At 40.8% G+C, this 20,245-nt stretch overlaps 1 protein-coding gene across 4 annotated transcripts in view; it reads right to left on the bottom strand.

Moving 5' to 3' along the window:
- Positions 1–20,245, bottom strand: part of KDM1A (lysine demethylase 1A) — a 77,029-nt gene that overhangs the window by 36,931 nt on the left and 19,853 nt on the right. For 2 of the 4 annotated variants that reach the window (XM_057699350.1, XM_057699368.1), the window contains exons 3-6: positions 16,214–16,273; positions 11,052–11,185; positions 1,021–1,099; positions 291–383 (exon numbers count right to left, since the gene is read on the bottom strand). In XM_057699350.1, the coding sequence (XP_057555333.1) occupies positions 291–383; positions 1,021–1,099; positions 11,052–11,185; positions 16,214–16,273 (366 nt within the window). The remainder of the gene's footprint in view (positions 1–290; positions 384–1,020; positions 1,100–11,051; positions 11,186–16,213; positions 16,274–20,245) is intronic. The other 2 variants (XM_057699360.1, XM_057699378.1) reach the window with 1 other exon arrangement.

Below are 20,245 nucleotides of genomic sequence, written 5' to 3'. Positions count from 1 at the left end.
GAGAAAACAAACTTCCTACTTTTCATAATGGACTTTTTTCATTTTTAATTAATTTTTTTAAATTATTTTTTCTTAAATTGGAAATTCATTACCTTTTACCAAGTATTTATGAAACCAGAAATTATGGGAAATTCACATTTACAAAGAGATTTTACTTTAAATTTGACTTGTAAGAAGATAAATTTGGGAATATTTTTGAATCCAAATATGGATTTAGAAATCAAAATAAAATGCTAAAACCCTCCTGGAATCTAATTTAAAACCGTCAAATTCATTGCCCAGGTCCTTACTTGGGAGGGGCTTTATCCTCTTATAGATGCCAAAGTTGATAAGACCATGACGCTCTAGGTAACTGTGAACTCGGTGGACAAGCACAGTATCACCTACAGAAAAATGAATTTAAAAAACATGTTTATCTTTTTAGCACTTAAATGGAAAACTCTAACTCTTCTTCTATTTGTTCATCGTGAAGTTCATTTGTTCATCATCTCTTCCATAAGCTTCAAGTCACGTGACTCCTTTAGAAAAGTGATTCTTAGAACTCTTAGCCTCTATGGTAAGCCCAAAATGCATATCACACAATTTCGAATTTTTAAGAATGATATCCCATTACAGATGAAATGAAAGACAAAACCAACCCTTTTAAAAATAGTATTATGCTCATTTACTATGGCAAAAACTTTACAAGACTGTTTGGTGGCAAGTGGGAAATAACAAAGCCAGAGAGACAGCCAACTGAATGCCACCAAAGTACTCCATGGATTAAAGCTGGAACACAGGTCTGGAGAAATTATTAGCAATCTCTTGAACTCACCCACCTGTTGATACAATTAAAAATCAGAAAAATAATTATGCATACACAAAACAGTTTTGCTACAAGGCTCATTTTTGCATCATACATGATGAAATAACATGAAAATATGTATGAAAATTCATTATCAAGGAACCATGAGCTTCTAGAAGGAAGTGTCGATTTTCACAATTCAGTTCAAAACCAGCCCTATTGAACTTACTACTTACTGTTGTAAGGCGCTTCTAACTGTTGCAGGGTAGCCTCAAATGTCAGCTGAATCTTTGGATTATCCAACCACAACTGCAACTGTATTTAAATGATACAAACTGTATTACATTCAAATAGACATATTACCATTTGATCACCTTAAAATATCTTTTTAACTTTAAGGTCTCAAATACAGGTTTTCCTTTCAGTGAAACAGTAAGGATTATATTTCCAACAAAGAAACTAATGAAACACAAAACCATGTCAAATGAGTGAAATATTAAAGAAGCTGGGAGATATTTAGCCTGCCTAGTAACTTGCCAAGATCATACAGCTGGGGCATAACTAGGATTTAAACTTAGGTTTAGATAACTCCAGAGATACTGAGTAGATACAAAATCAAATTATCAATTAGATATGTGTGGAGGTGTGTGTGCAAAGAACTCCTCAGTTTTCGGCATGCACAACTAAATGAGCTGGTATGCCATTCACTGAATGAGGGACACTGAAATAAAGAGATAATGAGTAGTTTCAAGACAACAAGAGGAGGTGAAAGACTGGCATCTAGATATATAGCTGGGGTTCAGAGGAGTGTCAAGGTTTAGAGCCACTTGCTTATGGGTGATAACTGAAGCCACCTATGTAGAAGAGAGCTCCTAGTGGGAAAGAAAAGGGGAGAGAGGAGCGAACTTTAAGGAACTCCAATTGAAGAGGAAAGTTAGAAACTTACACTCAGCTAAAAGCAACTCCATGCTTGTTTTGCTTTTGTGAAATATGCTTGCTGTGCTGAGGAAAACAGAAAAACAGGATGACCTAACAATTCAATGTAATTTTAAGATGTTTTGCTAAAAAATGGAATGTTCTGCACCTGCTCTTGTAAGTTTCTGTTTGGAACCTTCCATGCTCTGCAAACATGTGCACTATAAAAGTAAAGCTCACCCTGGGCCCAGAACTTTGGAACGTTAGCTCGTCTGGTGCCACCGGCTTAATAAACCTGAGTTCTCCAACCCTCCAAGTGTGGTGCTTGGTTCCTAGATGGACCGATTTCTGCAACACTTCTGGAGGCCCCAGCAAGATTCCAACCACGCCGGCCCCTTGAGCCGCCGGACCGGTGGCTTGGCTGAGTCAGAGCGAAGGAGCTCCGAGACGAATGAGGAGGCGCGCCACCTGACAGTATTCCGGGTTCTCTTTTGGACCAGTGCTCCAATTCTCTGGATGGCCAGGCCCCGACCAGACTCATTGGAGAGATGGACCAACTCACTAGGAATGGCCATAGGATCAGGCAGGACCCTGGGGCACTGAACCCAGTCAGGTCCTGTCTCCAAATGGAAGAGGAGCTTCATCACCTCCTATGGTCTTCAGTAAGAAGAACACCAGTTAGAGACCTTCCCAGAGTGGGGGAGACACCCACCAGTTAGGGACCTTCCCAGAGTGGGGAGGCACCCACCAGTTAGGGACCTTCCCGGAGTGGGGGAGGCACTGTGATAAACTCTGGTGTGAACGTGTGTATGAGTGAGTGCCCTGGTTCTTCCTTGTTTCAGGGCAGTTGTGTGGCTCCACAGCCTTCGTGGCTACAGAGCCCGGGTAGGCCCTAACCTGCAGTTCCATGGTGACCTCATACGGCTCAGGGCGGTGTCTGTCTCTGGGGGACCCAGTCCCTCCCTGCGAGTCAGATTCAAGTCGGGACTCTATACCACCCGCCGAAGCTAAGAGGCACCTAAGTTCCCCACGGGGATGCGGTCAGGCGGGCACCTGAATGGTGCCCGTTTCTGAGGGGGCACCCACCCTTGTTTGTTTTTGCGACACCAACACGGGGCGGGATAGACTGCGGGGGTGGGGGGGAACTGATTACTGATTTGATTTAGCAATTGTGTATGTCCAAACGGCCCTTTTGCCCTAGGGCCCTCCACCAAGATTATTTTCTTAAAATTTTACAGCTCACTCTCCCCTTCCATCAGCTGACTCTTTGAGCCAACTTACTGAGAAATTAGGTTTTCCCCGAAACACGTGCCCCGTTTGCCAGACAGATCTGTACCTCCCTCCCTCTTGGTCCCCTGGACCACTCCGTGCAGAGTGGCACACTCTGAGGTGTTCTTGGATACTTTGGGATTCACATTACGAGGCTGCTTTCCTCTGTCACCTTTCCTTCATAATCCTGATTCCCCGAGGATTTCAGGCTCTTCTCTTAGGCGAAGAGTACGCATACTTGCTCCCTCCGCCTGCTCAGTGCCCACAAGGGGGTCAATCACCCCAGATGCCCTCCAGAGCCCCACCTGAAGTTATTCCTCTGCAAACCCCATTACAAGAGACCGCCTCCTTACAGCCCTGTCTCCCTGAGACATTTACTGATCAGGGCCATTTTTAAGGAGGCACGTACTCGTGCTGTCTGGGAATACTGGGCTTTTCAGGAGTAGTGACATCAGCACTACCTGGGTTATAAGGCCCTAAGACAAGGCCCTTCCCGTGCGCGCCCCTCTTCTCCCTGGTTGAAGAGATAGATTACACTTGTCAACACGGGGGAAATCTCCTCTAAGCTGACTGTTTTGGATTGTATGATGAAAAACTTTAAGAAAAGTTCTTCCAGAGACTATGGGGTTAAGATGACCTCGGGAAAGCTCTGCACCCTGTGCGAGTTAGAATGGCCCACCTTCAGGGTGGGATGGCCTGCGGAGGGTACTCTAGACCTTCCTACGGTTAGAGCTGTGTACTGAGTGGTGACAGGGACCTCCCGGTCACCCAGACCAGTTTTCATACATAGATTCCTGCTTGCAAATTGCTGTTCAGCTGCCTCCTTGGGTTCGGTTCTGCGCAAATAGGCAGGGACAGTGTAGGATCCTCGTGGCCCAACTGGCTCCGAGGACAAGCAAAGAAAAGCCGGCAAAGGGTATCCACCAAACAGACCCTGAAGAAGAGCCCCTTGTGCCTCCGCCCTATATGCCAGCTGCTCCGTCAGTTCCCATTCAGCCTCCTCACCCTTCACCAGACAGCCCTCCGCCATCTGTGTCTCCACTGCCTCCAAATCCAGTGCGCCCTCCAAGCCCGTGGCGACTTCGCTCGGCCAACAAGCCAGTTCAAAAGCCCGCAGCCTGGGCTTCCTAGGTAGCACAGTGGTTGAGAATCCGCCTGCCAAGGCAGGGGACACGGGTTCGATCCCTGCTCCAGGAAGATCCCACATGCCGTGGAGCAACTAAGCCTGTGCGCCACAACTACTGAGCCTGCGCTTTGCAGCCCGTGAGCCACAACTATTGAGCCCACGTGCTGCAACCACTGAAGCCCACGCGCCTAGAGCCTGTGCTCTGCAACAAGAGAAGCCACGGCAATGAGGAGCCCACGCATCACAACGAAGAGTAGCCCCCACTCACCGTAACTAAAAAGAAAGCCCGCGCACAGCAAAAAAGACCCAACAGAGCCAATAAAATAAATAAACAAATAAATAAATAAAAAAGCCCGCAGCCCTGCAGATGCCCCTGCGAGAGGCCCGAGGCCCACCCCAGGTCAATGAGGACGGCTCCATCCAGGCAGGATGCCCGGTCCTTTATTATCAGCCCTTCTGCACCACCAACCTTCTCAAATAGAAACACCACATCCCGTCCTATTCGGGGAAGCCACAAGCAATGATTGACCTCCTTGAGTCCATTTTTTACACCACCAGTGCGCCTACTGCGAAGAGACTGGACACTGGAAAAATGAATGTCCCCATCATAGAGGGACAGCTGAAGGGTCAAAGAAGTTCAGTCAACCCAGCAGAGGAAGGTACCAGCCTGAGCCAGCCGCCCAAAACCTTATCGGCCTGGCCAGAGTAGGATTGGGATAGGGAGGACTGGGGTCCCTGATCCTGGACCCCCAGGAGCCTATGGTCGCAATGAAAGTAGGGGGCCAGTCAATGACTTTTATGGTGGATACTGGAGCTGAACACTCTGTGGTGACCACACCTGTGGCTCCCCTCACAGGTCGAATAGCAACTATTATTGGGGCCACAGGGGACAGGAATGCCCGCTCATTCTGCAAGGCCCGCTCATGTCAGCTAGGGGGCCACCTACTAACTGATGAATTCCTGTACTTACCAGAGTGCCCCATTCCTTTGCTGGGCAGAGACTTGCTGACAAAGCTTGGGGCACAGATCACCTTCGTCCCCAGGAAGCCTGCAAGCCTCACCCTGGGGAGCAAACCAGCTCTGATAATGGCTGTGATCGTGCCCAAGGAAGATGAATGGCGTCTCTATTCTTCAGAAAGAGAACAAACGAATCCAGCTAGCCTGCTAGAAGAGTTTCCTGCTGTCTGGGCAGAAAAGAGACCCCCAGGTTTGGCCAGAACCCATGCACCCATCGTGGTGGACCTGAGGCCAGGGGCCACTCCTGTCAGGCAGAGGCAATATCCAGTACCGCGAGAGGCACGTCTGGGAATTCAGGACCACATCCAAAGCCTGTGTGATGCTGGAATTCTGATCGGGTGTCAGTCTCCCTGGAACACTCCACTCCTACCAGTCAAGAAGCCTGGAGGGAGCAACTATCGCCCTGTCTAGGACCTCTGTGCCGTCAACAACGCAGTGATCACCATCCATTCAGTGGTCACTGTCCATCCAGTGGTCTCCAACCCTTACACCCTCCTGAGCCTCTTACCTGCCCAAGTGAGCTGGTTCACCTGCCTGGATCTCAAGGATACCTCCTTTTGCCTCCGGCTATCACCAGCCAGCCAGCCCTTGTTTGCCTTTGAATGGGAAGACCCACACACTGGGAGAAAGACACAGCTGACTTGGACCCGACTGCCACAAGGCTTCAAAAACTCACCTATCTTATTTGGTGAAGCACTGGCTGCAGATCTGCCTTCCCCGGAGAAGCCTTGAACGGCACCTACTCCTGTGCATAGATGACCTACTGCTAGCCAGTCCCACCCAAGAGGACTGCTGGAAAGGCACCAAAGCCCTACTGGCCCTACTCTCCACCACGGGGTACAAGGTGTTATGGAAAAAGGCACAGATCTGCAGACAGGAGGTCAAGTACCTTGGGTTTGTAATATCCAGAGGGCATCGGGCGCTCAGACATGAAAGGAAGCAAACCATCTGTTTAATACCTCAGCCAAGCACCAAGAAAGAGGTCCGTGAGCTCCTCGGGGCTGCCAGATTCTGCCGGATCTGGATACTGGGTTTCTCTGAAACTGCCAAGCCGTTGTATGAGACCATGGCAGAGTCTGGTAAGGACCCCCCAGAGTGGGGGCCTAAACAAGAAAAAGCCTTCAAGGAGATAAAGAGACTCTTAACCAATGCTCCAGCATTAGGGCTGCCGGATGTGACACGGGACTTTAACCTCTTCGTGCATGAGAAAAATCACACTGCACTGGGGGTCCTCACACAAACAGTTGGGCCATGGCAGCACCTGGTCGCCTATTTGTCCAAACGACTGGATCCTGTGGCCATGGGATGGCCACCATGTCTCTGGGCATTAACTGCTACAGTGGTCCTGGTCAGAGAAGCAGACAAGCTTACACTGGGACAGAATATAAACGTAAAAGTCCCCCATGCTGTTACCACGCTGATGAACAGCCAGGGACATAAATGGCTCACCAACACCAGAATGACTCACTATCAAGGACTGCTCTGCAAAAACCCACAGGTCTGTCTCGAAACTGTGCGGACGCTGAATCCTGCCACCTTCTTACCTACGGAGGCAGGAACCCTCGATCACAACTGTGAAGAGGTCCTGGATGAAATCTGCTTGAGCAGGCCAGACCTGACGGACACTCCCCTCCAGAACCCAGAACTGGAACTGTTCACTGACGGAAGCACTTTCGTCCAGAAAGAACAATGCAAAGCAGGCTATGCAATAACAACAACAGATAAGATAATAAAGGCTGAGGCCTTGCCACAGGGGTGGTCAGCACAACAGGCTGAGCTGTGGGCACTCATCCAGGCACTGAGGCATGCCGAAGGGAAGCGAGTCAACATCTACACAGACTCAAGGTATGCCTTTGCTACTTTGCATGTTCATGGAGCCATCTATAAAGAAAGGGGAATACTAATAGCAGGGGGAAAAGGGATCAAAAACAGAGAAGAAATCCTTCAGCTGTTAGAGGTAATTTGGAAGACTTCCCAGGTGGCAGTCATCCATTGCAAAGGCCACCAGAAAGGAAGTGATCCAGTGAGCAAAGGAAATCAGTTGGCTGACCAGGCAGCCAAGGAGGCAGCCACCCAACCGAGTCCCACATTGGGTCCAGAGCTGATTTCTAAGGTTCTCTTGGCACCAGAATTGCCCCCGTCCCCGAGGTATACCAAAGAAGATGATCAATGGGCTTCAGGTAAGGGAAGAACTAAAGGAAAAGAGGGCTGGTGGAAGCTTCCAGACCAAAGACTCTTTGTTCCCAGTGCTATAGCAGTCCAGCTGGTGAAGCAACACCATGAGACAATTCACTTAGGGAAAACTGCACTAGAAAGTCTACTGAGCCGCTACTATTTCGTTCCTAAGCTTCCAACCCTGTGTGCCCAGATCAGTGCTAGGTGCGTGACTTGTGCACGAAACAATGCCAGCCAAAGACCAAGACCCAACCCAGGGGTGCAAACAGTTGGGACATTGCCCTTTGAAGATTTAGAAGTGGATTTTACTGAAGTCAAGCCTTACCGAGGCTATAAGTATTTGCTTGTGATAGTCTGCAACTACTCGGGATGGGCTGAGGCCTACCCCACGTAGACTGAAAGGGCACAAGAGGTGGCCAAGGCCCTACTAAGAGACATAATCCCCAGATACGGACTACCTCTCTCTATAGAGTCTGACAATGGGCCAGTCTTTGTGTCTGAGATAGTTCAGATTTTGTCCAAGACACTGGGAGTCAAAAGGAAGCTCCACACAGCTTACAGACCACAAAGCTCAGGGAAAGTTGAGCACATGAATTGGACCCTCAAGACTACGTTTGCTAAGCTCTGTCAGGAGACCCAATTACCTTGGGTCGAGATGCTACCCCTAGCCTTACTTCAAGCCTGATGCACCATGAGGTCCTCAGGCTATTCTCCCTTTGAGATCTTATACGGGAGACCTCCTCCAGTGATAGGGAAGCTCAAGGGAGACCCCCAACAACTAGCAGACCTGGAGATGTCTTGACACCTCCAGGCCCTGGGAAAGGTCTTCCGCTGTATTACTCGAGAAACCTTAGAAAGGACTCCCATTCCCTTGGGCAGTTGGGTTCATCCCTATCAGCCAGGAGATAAGGTATGGATAAAAGATTGGAGGAAGGAACCACTTCAGCCAGTTTGGACTGGCCCTCATACGGTCGTCCTGGCAACCTCTACTTTAAAGTTACAGAAGTCACCCCGTGGATCCACTAAGCCCGGGTGAAGAGCGCAGCACCTCTAGAAGGGCAAGGGACCTGGACTGCCAAAGCTTATTCAAACCAGATGCTTCGGGTCTTCCTACAGAGACAACCGAGTCCCGTCTGAGATCTCCAGCCCTACTCCAGTCACTCCAGGGCTGACTGGTCTATGCACGGCGGAAGCTTGAGGAATTCAACGAGGGACATCTGAGGGTCAGGGTTACGATGACACCCTGCCTTGTAGGGACTGGATGCTCCACTAGCCTTGATGTTTTCTATAGGCTAAACACAAGGGGTCATGTTGGCCATAATCCACCCAAAGGTGATAGAATCCTGGAGAACTATTTGGGGGTTGGTTTTCTTACCTAGGGAGATTCAAAACACTTGTGGGAATAGTCCTACTCCTCCTTGGGACCCGTCTCCTTTTACCTTGCCTCGTGCCCTTATTCATAAGGGTAGTTTCCAGTCTAGCTGAAATATGCTTGCTGTGCTGAGAAAAACAGAAAAACAGGATGACCTAACAATTCAAGGTAACTTTAAGAAGTTTTGCTAAAAAATGCAATGTTCTGCACCTGCTCTTGTAAGTTTCTGTTTGGAAACTTCCATGCTCTGCAAACATGTGCACCATAAACGTAAAGCTCACCCTGAGTTCAGGACCCAGAACTTTGGAGCGTTAGCTCCTCTGGTGCTGCCAGCTTAATAAACCTAAGTTCTCCAACCCTCCAAGCGTGGTTGCTTGGTTTCTCGATGGACTGATTTCTGCAACACAACCAGTACACATAGTGGCCTGTTGTTAAGGATAAGTCTACAAAGCATTCAGAGAAGACAACAACCAGGGAGGCAGAAGAAAAACTAGAATACTGTGTTAATAAGCTAAGGGAGCTGTGTATCTAAGAAAGGAGGAGTCAGTTATTTCGGATACTGCTGAAAATGCAGTAAGAGGAGGAATAAAAACTATGATGGCACAATCAATGGGCTCAAATATGAATTCTTTTCAAACTGAATATATATCTGCAAAATGCAAGACCAGCTGAATACCATCATATTTAAGTCTTAGCTAAAAGTTAATAAAAGTTTCAAAGAAAGAACTAATGTACAAATAAATTCAATTGCAAAGAGATATGACCAAACCCATATGGACCCTGTGCTTTTCTCTGTGGCCACTGTCAAAAGAAAATGGAATTCCTCAAGCACATAGTGAGCCTAAGCGCATCACCCCTCAACACAAGCCTTCTTCCTCCTTCTATCCTGTAATATAAAGCTCAGGTCATAAGTTCTAGTTGAATATTCCTAAAGTTGTGGTTTTAAAATGTGGATGCAAAAGATGCAGTTTAACATGAGAGAACTGACACAATTCTTACAGGAGAGAATGACTTAGGTTCTGTTTCATATCCAGAGACCACAACTCTAACCTGAGCTGGTCCTTCCCCAAATCTGGACTTCTGGTCACAGGAAATGAATCAGAGAAAATAGAGACCACTGTAAATCCACCACTCAAATTCAAGTAAAAAGTGAAAACTCCCCTCAGATGAAACAAAAAAAGACAATTTTGTCTGAAATCCACTTAGAACAAACGCTGACATGCTACACACAGAAGCTGACTCAATTATAAGACAAATCAGCCTCATAAATGCACATTAAGAATTTTCCATTCACTTAAAAAAAAAAACACCCTATTTTTCTTCACAAAAAAGAACATTTATTCTGTACTACAAAAGCCTAACAATCACTCTAGATAAATGGCATTTAACAATGCAAATTTAGCAGTACTTTTGCAATCTAATGGTCAAAATAAAGATGTTAGTGGTGGCTAAAAAGACATCTCTGAGCTATATCCAAAATAGCTGAAATCACAATATGAATTTCTCCTACTTTGTATCACTCCAGAGTATAATGAATATGTTCTGAATAGTATATAGTTAAAGAATTTCTGATGAATAAATGACATGAAAGAAAAATTCACAGAAGAAATACAAATGACTAATAAATGTGAAAAAGCAATCAGTCTAACTGATCAAAGAAATGGAAAATAAATGAAAAGATTTTGGACTACTACAGCAGCACAGATCATCATTGTTTTAATCACAAAAACAGGCCAGGGTAATGAAGGTGTCAACTGGGTCAGTCTCTCTGGAAAGCAATCTGATAACATGATATCAAATCTTAAAAAGTGTTCATACTTTTTGGCAAGGTAGTTTTCCTTCTAGAACTCTATCATAAGGAATAACCAAAGATAAGAGTCAGGAATGTATAAAGCTGTTGAGAGCTTCATTATAATAAGCAAAAATGGACATTTAAAGGCCCAACAGTTAAAGTATGACCCAACCGCCAGACAAAATATTATGTAGACATTAAAATCAATCATTTAGCCAGAGGAGGAGGAGGAATCAGATGAGTAGAACAGAATAAGGGTTTCTCTTATCCTGGAAAGAAAAGACAAAGTGATTAATTTTAATGTATATAGTTTTAAAAAGTTTATAAAGATTCTTATTGTAAGTTTATGAGGTTATGAGGAATGAAAAGGATCCAAAGAACGCATGGAATAGGATCTCAATTTTGTAAAAACAAAAATTAAATATGCATTTGAAAAAAAACCTGGAGGAAAAAAAGCAAAATTTTAACAGTGGTTATTCTCTGAATAATAGTATTATAGATAACTTAAAAATTCTTCCCTATTTTTTTCCCCATATCCTATATAAAAAGTAACATGTACCTTTTACAATCCAGGTGGGAAAAAGCTGACATGGAAACTTACTGTGCGGTTTCTAATGAACAGAAAAACCTTCTGGGTCTGCTGTGGTCCACTGATGATATCTGGAAAACATGCTGCTTCTTGAGAAGTCATCCGGTCATGAGGAAGTCTACTCTGGAAAGCTGCACCCTCCACACCTAACAAATAAAAGCAAAGGACTTCTGGGAAAAGTGCAAGTGAATACAAAACTAGGGATAATGATTATGCCTCCAACTTCTTTTTTGCCTAAAGAACCTCTGTAAAGCTTTGCCTTATTCGCAGATTGACCTCACTTCTTTTTTTAAAAAAAACTTTCAATTTGCTCAAAAGCTGAAACATCCTTAGCATTTAATCATTCTTTTGAGCTTAAATATTTCAAAAATCAGTTTACTAATGAGTGAAACAACATACCTTATAAAGAACAAGGCATTCAGAATATTCATCCACAAAAAAACTTTAAAATATTGGAGGATACTCTAATTAAAATTAGCATTATTGATAATATACAATAAATTTTAAAACTAAAGAACCAGAGTAAAGGAAAATACACTAACAAGAAAGCAAAAGAGGCTATGGAGTGAAAAACACAATCACATGCTTTCTTTTAGGATTACAACAGGGAACATGAAGAGGGCTCTAAGGTTTAATAACCAACACATGATCTCATCAATGGCACCATCCACTAGTTCTCATAACTCAATGCTGGCAAGCAGTTAGAGAAATTAAGCAGACTACAACGAAGAGACAAAAGAAAGCAAGGAGTTCGCCTTTTCTGGCAGAAACATTAGAAATGCTTTACTATATATTGCAAGTAAAATATGTTACTGTATATACTATATAATACTACATATACATACTGTATATTCATAACTTAAGTAACAAGTATAATTTTTAAAATTGGGCATTAAATCGATATTTTTATAAGCTGGTGGTTAAGTACATCTTTGTAAGATATCCTTAGAAACACATTTACATATATTTTACTTTTATTTCTAAGATGATCTTTCCCTGGTGGTCTAGTGGTTATCAGGATTCAGCACTAAGATGATCTTATTTATACTTAACCATCAGCTTCTGAAAACATCAAGACACAATTTAAAGAGTTTCAAAATTCAATACCACTGAACTAATTATATAAGTAACAAGATAGGCACCAGATATCCATATTTAATCATTGTAAAGCACATAAACAAGAAGTTGGAAGCACTGCTAATGGAAGCAACATTAAAGGAGAGGCATTAGTAAGATTAAGAGAATAAAAAGAACAAGGCAGGTAAAGATGTAACTTAGAAAATTACAGCTAAGCTACTGAGGTGTTATTTCCACAAAGACATCCGAACACTATCTAGGAAGAAATAGTGGTTAACAAGAGGTTAAGCAAAAATGCTTAATGCTACTGTGGGCTGTACATTAAGAAACACTTTTCTTGGAGACAAGGAGAAAAATTCATCCATTCACAGTAGATAATGAGGGCACAAACACAACACTAGATCAAATCAACAATCCTCCCATTTAATAAATCTCAACCTAAAATTAAAGACTGTCAGGAGAATTAATTATTCCTTAAGGAAAAAAATAATCAGTAACAGCCATATTGTGGAGAGTGGAGCATAAAATTAAGGCATGAAAAGAAGAAATGCTGACTATCAGAAGTATAGGTTATTTCAGTAATGTGAAAGTTTCTAAAACTATACAGTTTTAATGTCCCCACTCCTGTACCCCCAAATCAAAATAAATAAACAAAAAACAAAGCCAAGTGCCAAAACATGTTACATTTATAAGAAGCATTATTTACCCGTAATCCTGAGTATTTGGACCAAATACCTCTTAATAAGTTACTTCTTGGTGTATTTCATGAGTGTGTACTATTAACAAGACAACCAATGAACTCTATAAACTCTACTCCTCCCTCCCAAAAATAGGGCAGTTTTCTTTCTTAGCTATATTATCTTCTATATATATATGTTTAATAAGTGGTCACTGAACATCAATCCTACTGCAAAATACTACTGTCAATGACAGCCAGAAAAACTATGTAGGGGAAAAAACCACTAAATTTTACATTATATTTGGTTCCTCATTCCAAGTATTCTTATCAACAGAAATCACTCCAATATAATTGGCTAATTTGGGAAATATGTAACAATTAAGAAATTTTATATCAGTCATATGACAGTTTTAAATTATCTTTGAATCAAACATCAAAAGTTTAACAAAAGGAATTAAAGCCAAAAGTTGTTAACATTAATGTATACATGGAATAACATTGTTCTCCATCTCTATCTTCTACATAACATCTAAAACAAAAAACAAAAAAACCCCCCAATTATTCTTAAAAATAAATTTTTAAAAAATGAAAAATCGTCCCTAAACACTCAGTAATTATTGCCTTCCTTCTGGTTTTTAGGGATGAAAACTATTATCTGAAAGAAGAACACCATTATCAAAATCAAGATGAAGGAAGTGTGCAAGATTAAAAAAATCTAACTTTTTCACAAAGAAACAGAAAATATTAATTTGGAAACTAAACTGCTCAGAAAGTAAATCAAAACATTCTTTCTAATAAAATATTTCAAAATGAACTAACAGACATCTCTGGATAATCTAACTCAAGTATCTCCTTGAGAGGGAAGAGCCTTACAAAATACAACTGTCTTTAAAATAATATCCTTATCAAAAGTACCAGTAGTAGATATAAATTCAGAAGTAATTTACGCTTGGCTTTGGAATACAGTTTTATACTTTGGTGTTTGTGTACTTTACAGAGTCTGCTATTCTGGAAATTTACAACGTTTCAAAGATGCTACCTTAATTTTTTAAAGCCCCAAGGCTGCCTACATACCAGTCTTGCCCTCTATTCAATTCCTCTTTCTCACCACCTCACACAGGAAATTTCCAGCATCATCTTTCAAATGCAGTCATACTAAAAGCATAACTGCCCTTTCTAATGGTCTGACCGGCTCATACTTTCTCTGAAAACACAGTAAAAAGTAGTTAAATACTTAAGGGACTAATTCAGACCTTTCCAGATATATCAATTAGGCAGAAAAAAGGAGAGGGGAAGTGAGGATACAGGACCTCTATCCCATGAAATCATTTCCTCCCTAATTCTGATATGACACAGACAGCATTTTGAATAAAGTAACAGAGATATAATAACAGAAAGGAAAAGAGGGCCTCCATGAGAGTATCTTGCCTTCTTCCCCCTTCATTAAAGTAGATAAAACTATAACTAGATTTCTAGCTAAAGAGTGAAAACAAGAGCCTGACAGGACATACATATAAACTTCCTAAAATTAGTAACTACAGATGCACCATATCTAGTCCTCTAATAGTTTAAAAATAAAAGAATAAAGAATAGGGAGAGAGGAGAGAAAAAGAGGAGAATCCTATGATTTCCTATGCTTTAGATTTTTTATTTTTAGGGTAAACACACACTTTGCATGATTCTATGAGGGAGGGTGTGAGGAATGCTCTACGCACAAGAAATAAGACCTCTGGGTTCCCACTCCTCCACAGTTGGCATATCGCTGGTCAAGTCATTTAACTTTGTGTTTCAGGACCTAAATGATAAAACAGGGGTGATACAAAACCATCTGTTTGAAGGCAGAAAGCTAGGCAAGATGACCTCGAGTTCCCTTCTAACTTTTAAGATACGATGTAAACACCAACTTGATGGGATTTTTTAAAAAAGTCAAGATATGATCCTGGTCCCAAGATACTCATGAGAGTCATTTGGTTTTGTTAAGAGAAGAACGTTGATCACTTAAAGGCATCTGTTTCTAACTCTGACTGATCATCTCACAAATGTATGCTTCTGAACAAGACGAGGATCTGAAGAAGAGATCCTGAAGGGTTCAGAATAGTGACCACCATTCCTGGAAACACTTAAAACTCATGTTCTACTAATATTAAGTCAGTAGTACCACAGTTTTATATGAAAGTCTGCTTTTACTTTCAGCGATACAACATACTGTTTACTTAAGCAAAAGAGTAAATTTATTATTCATGTAAAAACAGAAGGAAACAAGAAAACTCAATTTATTTCTTCAAGATTAAAGTTCTAAAGGCTGTCCCTGATCCTCAACAGTTCCATGGAAGATCCAATTATGCATCATTTACGAAAAGCAATCTTGAAGATTTATCTGCCAGATATAGGCTCTGAACGAGAATTTTAACTCCTCTAAGACAATCATGTACTAATTATCAGCCTCCAGTCCTTTGAATAGCATTTAAAGAAGTCTACTTCTAACATTCTGGATCCCCTAAATACTAATTAACTTCTGTATTAACACTGAACTATCTTTGATCCAAGAAAGTAAAATACAAATATTCCCTGGACCTGCTGTACACAAACTGTAATAAACAAATAATTTTTAAGTAGACTTAAGAGTTGAAAAGTGACAAACTCCAAAAGTGGTATCTATTCCAAGTTTATCAAAACGTATATATAAACTAGTTTTGAGCACTGGCACACACAATAACATCCTTTAAGAGGTAAAGGATGAAATCCAGATATTCTACTTTGGATTCCTGGAACAAACTTTAACTGTTCCAGATGGGCCCCTATAAATCATTTAACCCTTTACTTTTTCCTAGAAGTTAAAATCTCATAGTTTGGTCTGAAAAGAAAGAGCACTTCAAGCAGACTTTTTAAAAAAGATTAATTTTCATGTGAGAAACAAAATGTTTAAACTGCAAAATGATTAACCATGTATTGTTAATTGAAGAAACTGTATCCAGTACCACTTAACAATCATTTCTAAAAAGAGTCACTTGCCTGCATAATTCCTCTGACTAGTCCTAGAATGCCTTTCCACTCTATTTTTCAGCCTATGGCTTCCCCTCTCTGTGTATAAAGTTATATTTCTTTGTAAAGGTCCCATGATCTCGAAGTCTATTTCATGTTTACTGTTACTATAAAGGCTGCTGGGGAGAAAAGTACCCGCCATCTCCTCAAAAACATGAAGAAGAGTGGAGGGCTGAGATCGGCCTGAGGACTTCAAAAGGTTTTGCTTGCCTCTGTTCTGGCTACACTCTCTCTTATTATACTACTCTGTCCTGTGGATTAAAGTTCCCCTGCGCTTCTGGCTAAAATGTGGGTACTACAGCCAAAAACACTTGCAAGCATCAATCCCTGACTTGGCGGCTCTTGCTAAGTGGCAAGCATCTAATGCCACCCTCACCTGATGCTTGGCCGTCTCCATACCCTCCAGAACTGTCGTCTTGAAGTCCTCCTGCTTGCCCTGTGGAAGGAAAGAGGAGAACTCAGGGACCTTACTCCATAAATTGAGATAATATCTGGACATAAAGGCCTAATAGCTGGCGACTCACGAATTCACCACCAACTAGTAAAACCATATTCAGAGAGCTCCTTCTTCTGGAATCAGGGCCCAGGGAATCACATTATATAGTTTTCCAAATTCTGGTCAGGAAATTTCAACTTTACATGCTGATTCTTGTTGAAAGGTAGGAGAACAAAGTATGTAGTATTTCTAATTGCTAATCCTTGCTGTCGGTCTTAATAGTCAAGGTCGGATGGGGGAAAAGGGATTCCAAATGTCTTTTACTACTTGTTGCTAAACTGAGAGTGGGTGTGACACATGCTCTAGGATCTGCAATTGTAACAATTCAGCATCTGCTCCATGTCTCTTAAACTTTACCTTTCTATCTAAAAAGAGTATATATAAGACAACAAGCAAAAGACATAATTTTAATGAAAAATTCTCCCCCTGAATTCAAAGAAGGGACAATAACTAAGAGGTTCAGTTCCAAAAGAAGTTTCATTCACTATACCTACTAGACAGTGCAAGATCTGAACAAGCCAGTGCTTCCTCAGTAAAACTTTAAAACATACCATAAAACACATTGCCAAGTACTGTAGATGGACACAACACAAAGGGGAAGGCTACAGCAGCCAAGACCGTGGGGGAGCTTCTATCTCGAGCTACACAATAAGCCTGCTAAGAAAATTTCCTCATTGATTAATGTACAGAAATAACTTCAAGAAAAGTATCCCAGCTTGAAAGTTCAATCTGAGAAAGTCAGGATAGATCATCTTCCAGACTCTTCCAAAAATCAATCACCAAGACAGATGCAATGATTCTCCTTAAGCTTCTAGCCACCTGATACACTATGAGAAAATTACAGTGTGATCTTTGGAAGATATGAAACACCATCCCCCAAAGATCTACTGGACAAGCTTCATTAAATAGTTTATTCTAAAAGGATCTCAGCTAGAAAGCAGATTGATTAGTCCACCATTTGAGTTAAAAGGGAGCGGAAAGTAAAACACAGCCCCCTTACTGTAAGAATAATCCCAGGTCTGTGAGACTTAAAGTGACATTTTCATATTTAAGTATATGAAGGTACTCAGACATAACTGATTTTTGACAATATTATAATGTGTTGCTAGATGGTATATGGTGTGCTTTGAAAGTAGAATAGAATCTCATTCTAAAATTAGCAATTTCACATTGCTCTTGCATAAAAAGGGTTTTAGAAGGCTATACTTCCTAGACAAGGTACAAGGTATATGATTTGTTTACAGCCTCTGGAAAAGGACATATAATTATGAAGAGATAACTCCAATTATGAAATCCAATCTGTAAACTTTTCTTTAAAATGCAGGCCCTACACTTAAAATTTTACTTTTAAAGTTTAAATAAAAAATGTTCATTCTTAATAACTTATGGATTTATTCATTTAAAATCTTTCAGAGTTAAAAAGTTTCAGAGTTAAAAACTGTTGTCATTATTTTGTTTGGTTCCAAATAGAACCAAACTGGATCAGAAGATTAAACTATATTTTAGAAGGGAGGAAAGGTGCTGAAAACAATGAAATAGTTTCCAAGAAGAACATTTAGGCATTAGGAATAATATAGCTCCTCTTTCTCAACTGTTTCTGGCTTCTTCAACAAAGAATAAAAGCAAGAGTTTCTTGTCATGATGGCATCTCACTACCTCTTACCAAGTAAAAACAAAACCAAAAGACACTTCCAAGCTTGCCATTTAAGTCTGAATTATTTTATCCTTCCTATTTCTATCATTTTCCTTCTTCTCCCACTACATGTCATACAATATGCTATTTACTGTATTAACTGATTTTTTTCTGTCAATTTTTTTCCTTAATAGAAATATGGATTTCTTACCCCTGACTTATGTGCTCAAAAGATCAACAAGGTAAGGCAGTCTTTCTTGTCTTCTGCTTTTGAAAAGAGGAACTAACAAAATTCTTATAAAGAAACTGTTCTTTGATAAAAATATGTAGCAGAAACATGGAAAATATTCAATACTCTGGAAAGATTTTTAAAAGGTATCGCTCATAGCAGCAGAAAGTCAAAAAAGAAATGAAACCCTCAAGTACTACTTACGCAGAGAAATAGAAGAAAACCAAGAAGATGATCTAAACATGTAAGGAAAGATGGAAAACAGAAAGTGCTTACAATTAAGTAAATGAAAAATATATTCTCTTGACTTGATGAATATTCATAACCTGCCTGAAGGTAAAGTCGCTATTTTCTCTCTAATCACAATATACTCATGAATATTTTGAGGGTGCCTACTTCTCCAAAGACAGCTGAAAACATTTTTATTAGTGGTATTCTAGACCAATTCTTCTTCTTCTTTTTTTTTTTTTTTTTGCTTTACCAGCTCTCAGATTCTTTATTTTGTCAGCATGATAGAATCATGCAATACAACTGGCATAAGAAACAGTCTTATAATTACATATTAATTGCCTTTATTCTTTAACAGAATATTCATCATTTTATTAAGAACATCACATATACAAATGTTTGCAGCTAACTTTCCATCCAGGTAGTGTCTCTGGTTAGAACATACAAAATGGTGCATTCATTTGCTCTTTGGGTCTTTTGGATCTAGAACTCTGCTTCTGATATTAGCACAAAGACACGGAACAGCAGGCAAATATGGTTGTTATCTTTCATGAGCTCAAATTCAAAACAGCAGATTAAAATATATGCAGCAACTTTTTAATATCACCTTGATTTTGGCACCACTGCACGAGCAGACCTTCTTTTGTTTTCACCTCCTCTCGACCACACACACACACAAAATCCTCAAGTTTGAAGTAGAGACCCTTAATACAGTTTATTTGTGCATATCTTCTCCAAGTTGCAAATAAAATCTTTTTGGTTTATCTTACATAGCAGCCTTTCAGCTGTCCTCTAATCTGCAGATCTGTTAACGTTATTCTTAAAGAACAGTGAAGTATTTTATAGTCACACTACTGAATTTTTTTTTTTCATCTTGATTCAAACTCTCAAGAGACCACTCTTCCAACATCTATTACTTTCAAATACTTTCTTATCCGGCAGGCGTGGAGGTGAGAATCATTGGTTGGTTGTTCCCAGGAACATACTGAACAACATACTCATCACATTTTGACTGTTTAGTTTCTTGGAATCACATTAACTGATAACTTTTGTAAACATTTTAAGGAACTTCTAAATCTTCTAGGAAGCAATGATTGTTAAACAGAAAATCAATTTATCAAAATTTATTAAATCAAAATTTTACCAAATTTACAGAATAAAAATAACAGCCAAGGATTGACTTCAATCAAACCTGACAAACTAGTAAAGGAAAAAAAAAAATCTCAAAAGTTAAAACCATCTTTGAACACACAAGTTCCCATTATATTAACACACTAATTGAGTTTCTTACTTAATAATCTCACAAATTTAATGTTTACTGAATTACCCATCTCAAAACTGCCAAGCATAAAATCAGTAGAAAATACTGAGCCCCTATTTTCAAAGGGCTTATAATCTAATTGGGGAAAGATGAAAAATATCCAGAAAGAAACTTTTTTTTTTTAAAGGAAACAAGAAACACATACTTGGGGTAATCGGGGAAGCTTTTCTGAACAAATCCAGAGATTTGGATAGACTGGTGGCAGGGGGGCAGTGAAACCACCAGCATGGTCCAGAACATTTACAAAAGCAAGGAGAAAAGCACAGACACAGTATATATGAAGAATCACACACAGCACCCTGTTTAATGAAGGAGATGATCTCAAAGAGCAGTGGGAGACACACAGGATAGGCAAAAATGGGCCACCTTCAGGGCCAAAACTTAAACTTGATCTTAATAGTAATGCAGGAGAACAGTATGATTTTTACCAGGAAAGCAACAAAACAAGTGATATTTTAATTAAATTAATCTGGTCACTTTATACTAGATCCATTAGAAGGG

The sequence above is a fragment of the Hippopotamus amphibius genome, chromosome 1, assembly GCF_030028045.1.
Source record: "Hippopotamus amphibius kiboko isolate mHipAmp2 chromosome 1, mHipAmp2.hap2, whole genome shotgun sequence".
NCBI lineage: Eukaryota > Metazoa > Chordata > Mammalia > Artiodactyla > Hippopotamidae > Hippopotamus > Hippopotamus amphibius.
The sequence above is the reverse complement of the archived record's forward strand: the minus strand, read 5'-3'. Positions and strand labels throughout refer to the sequence as shown.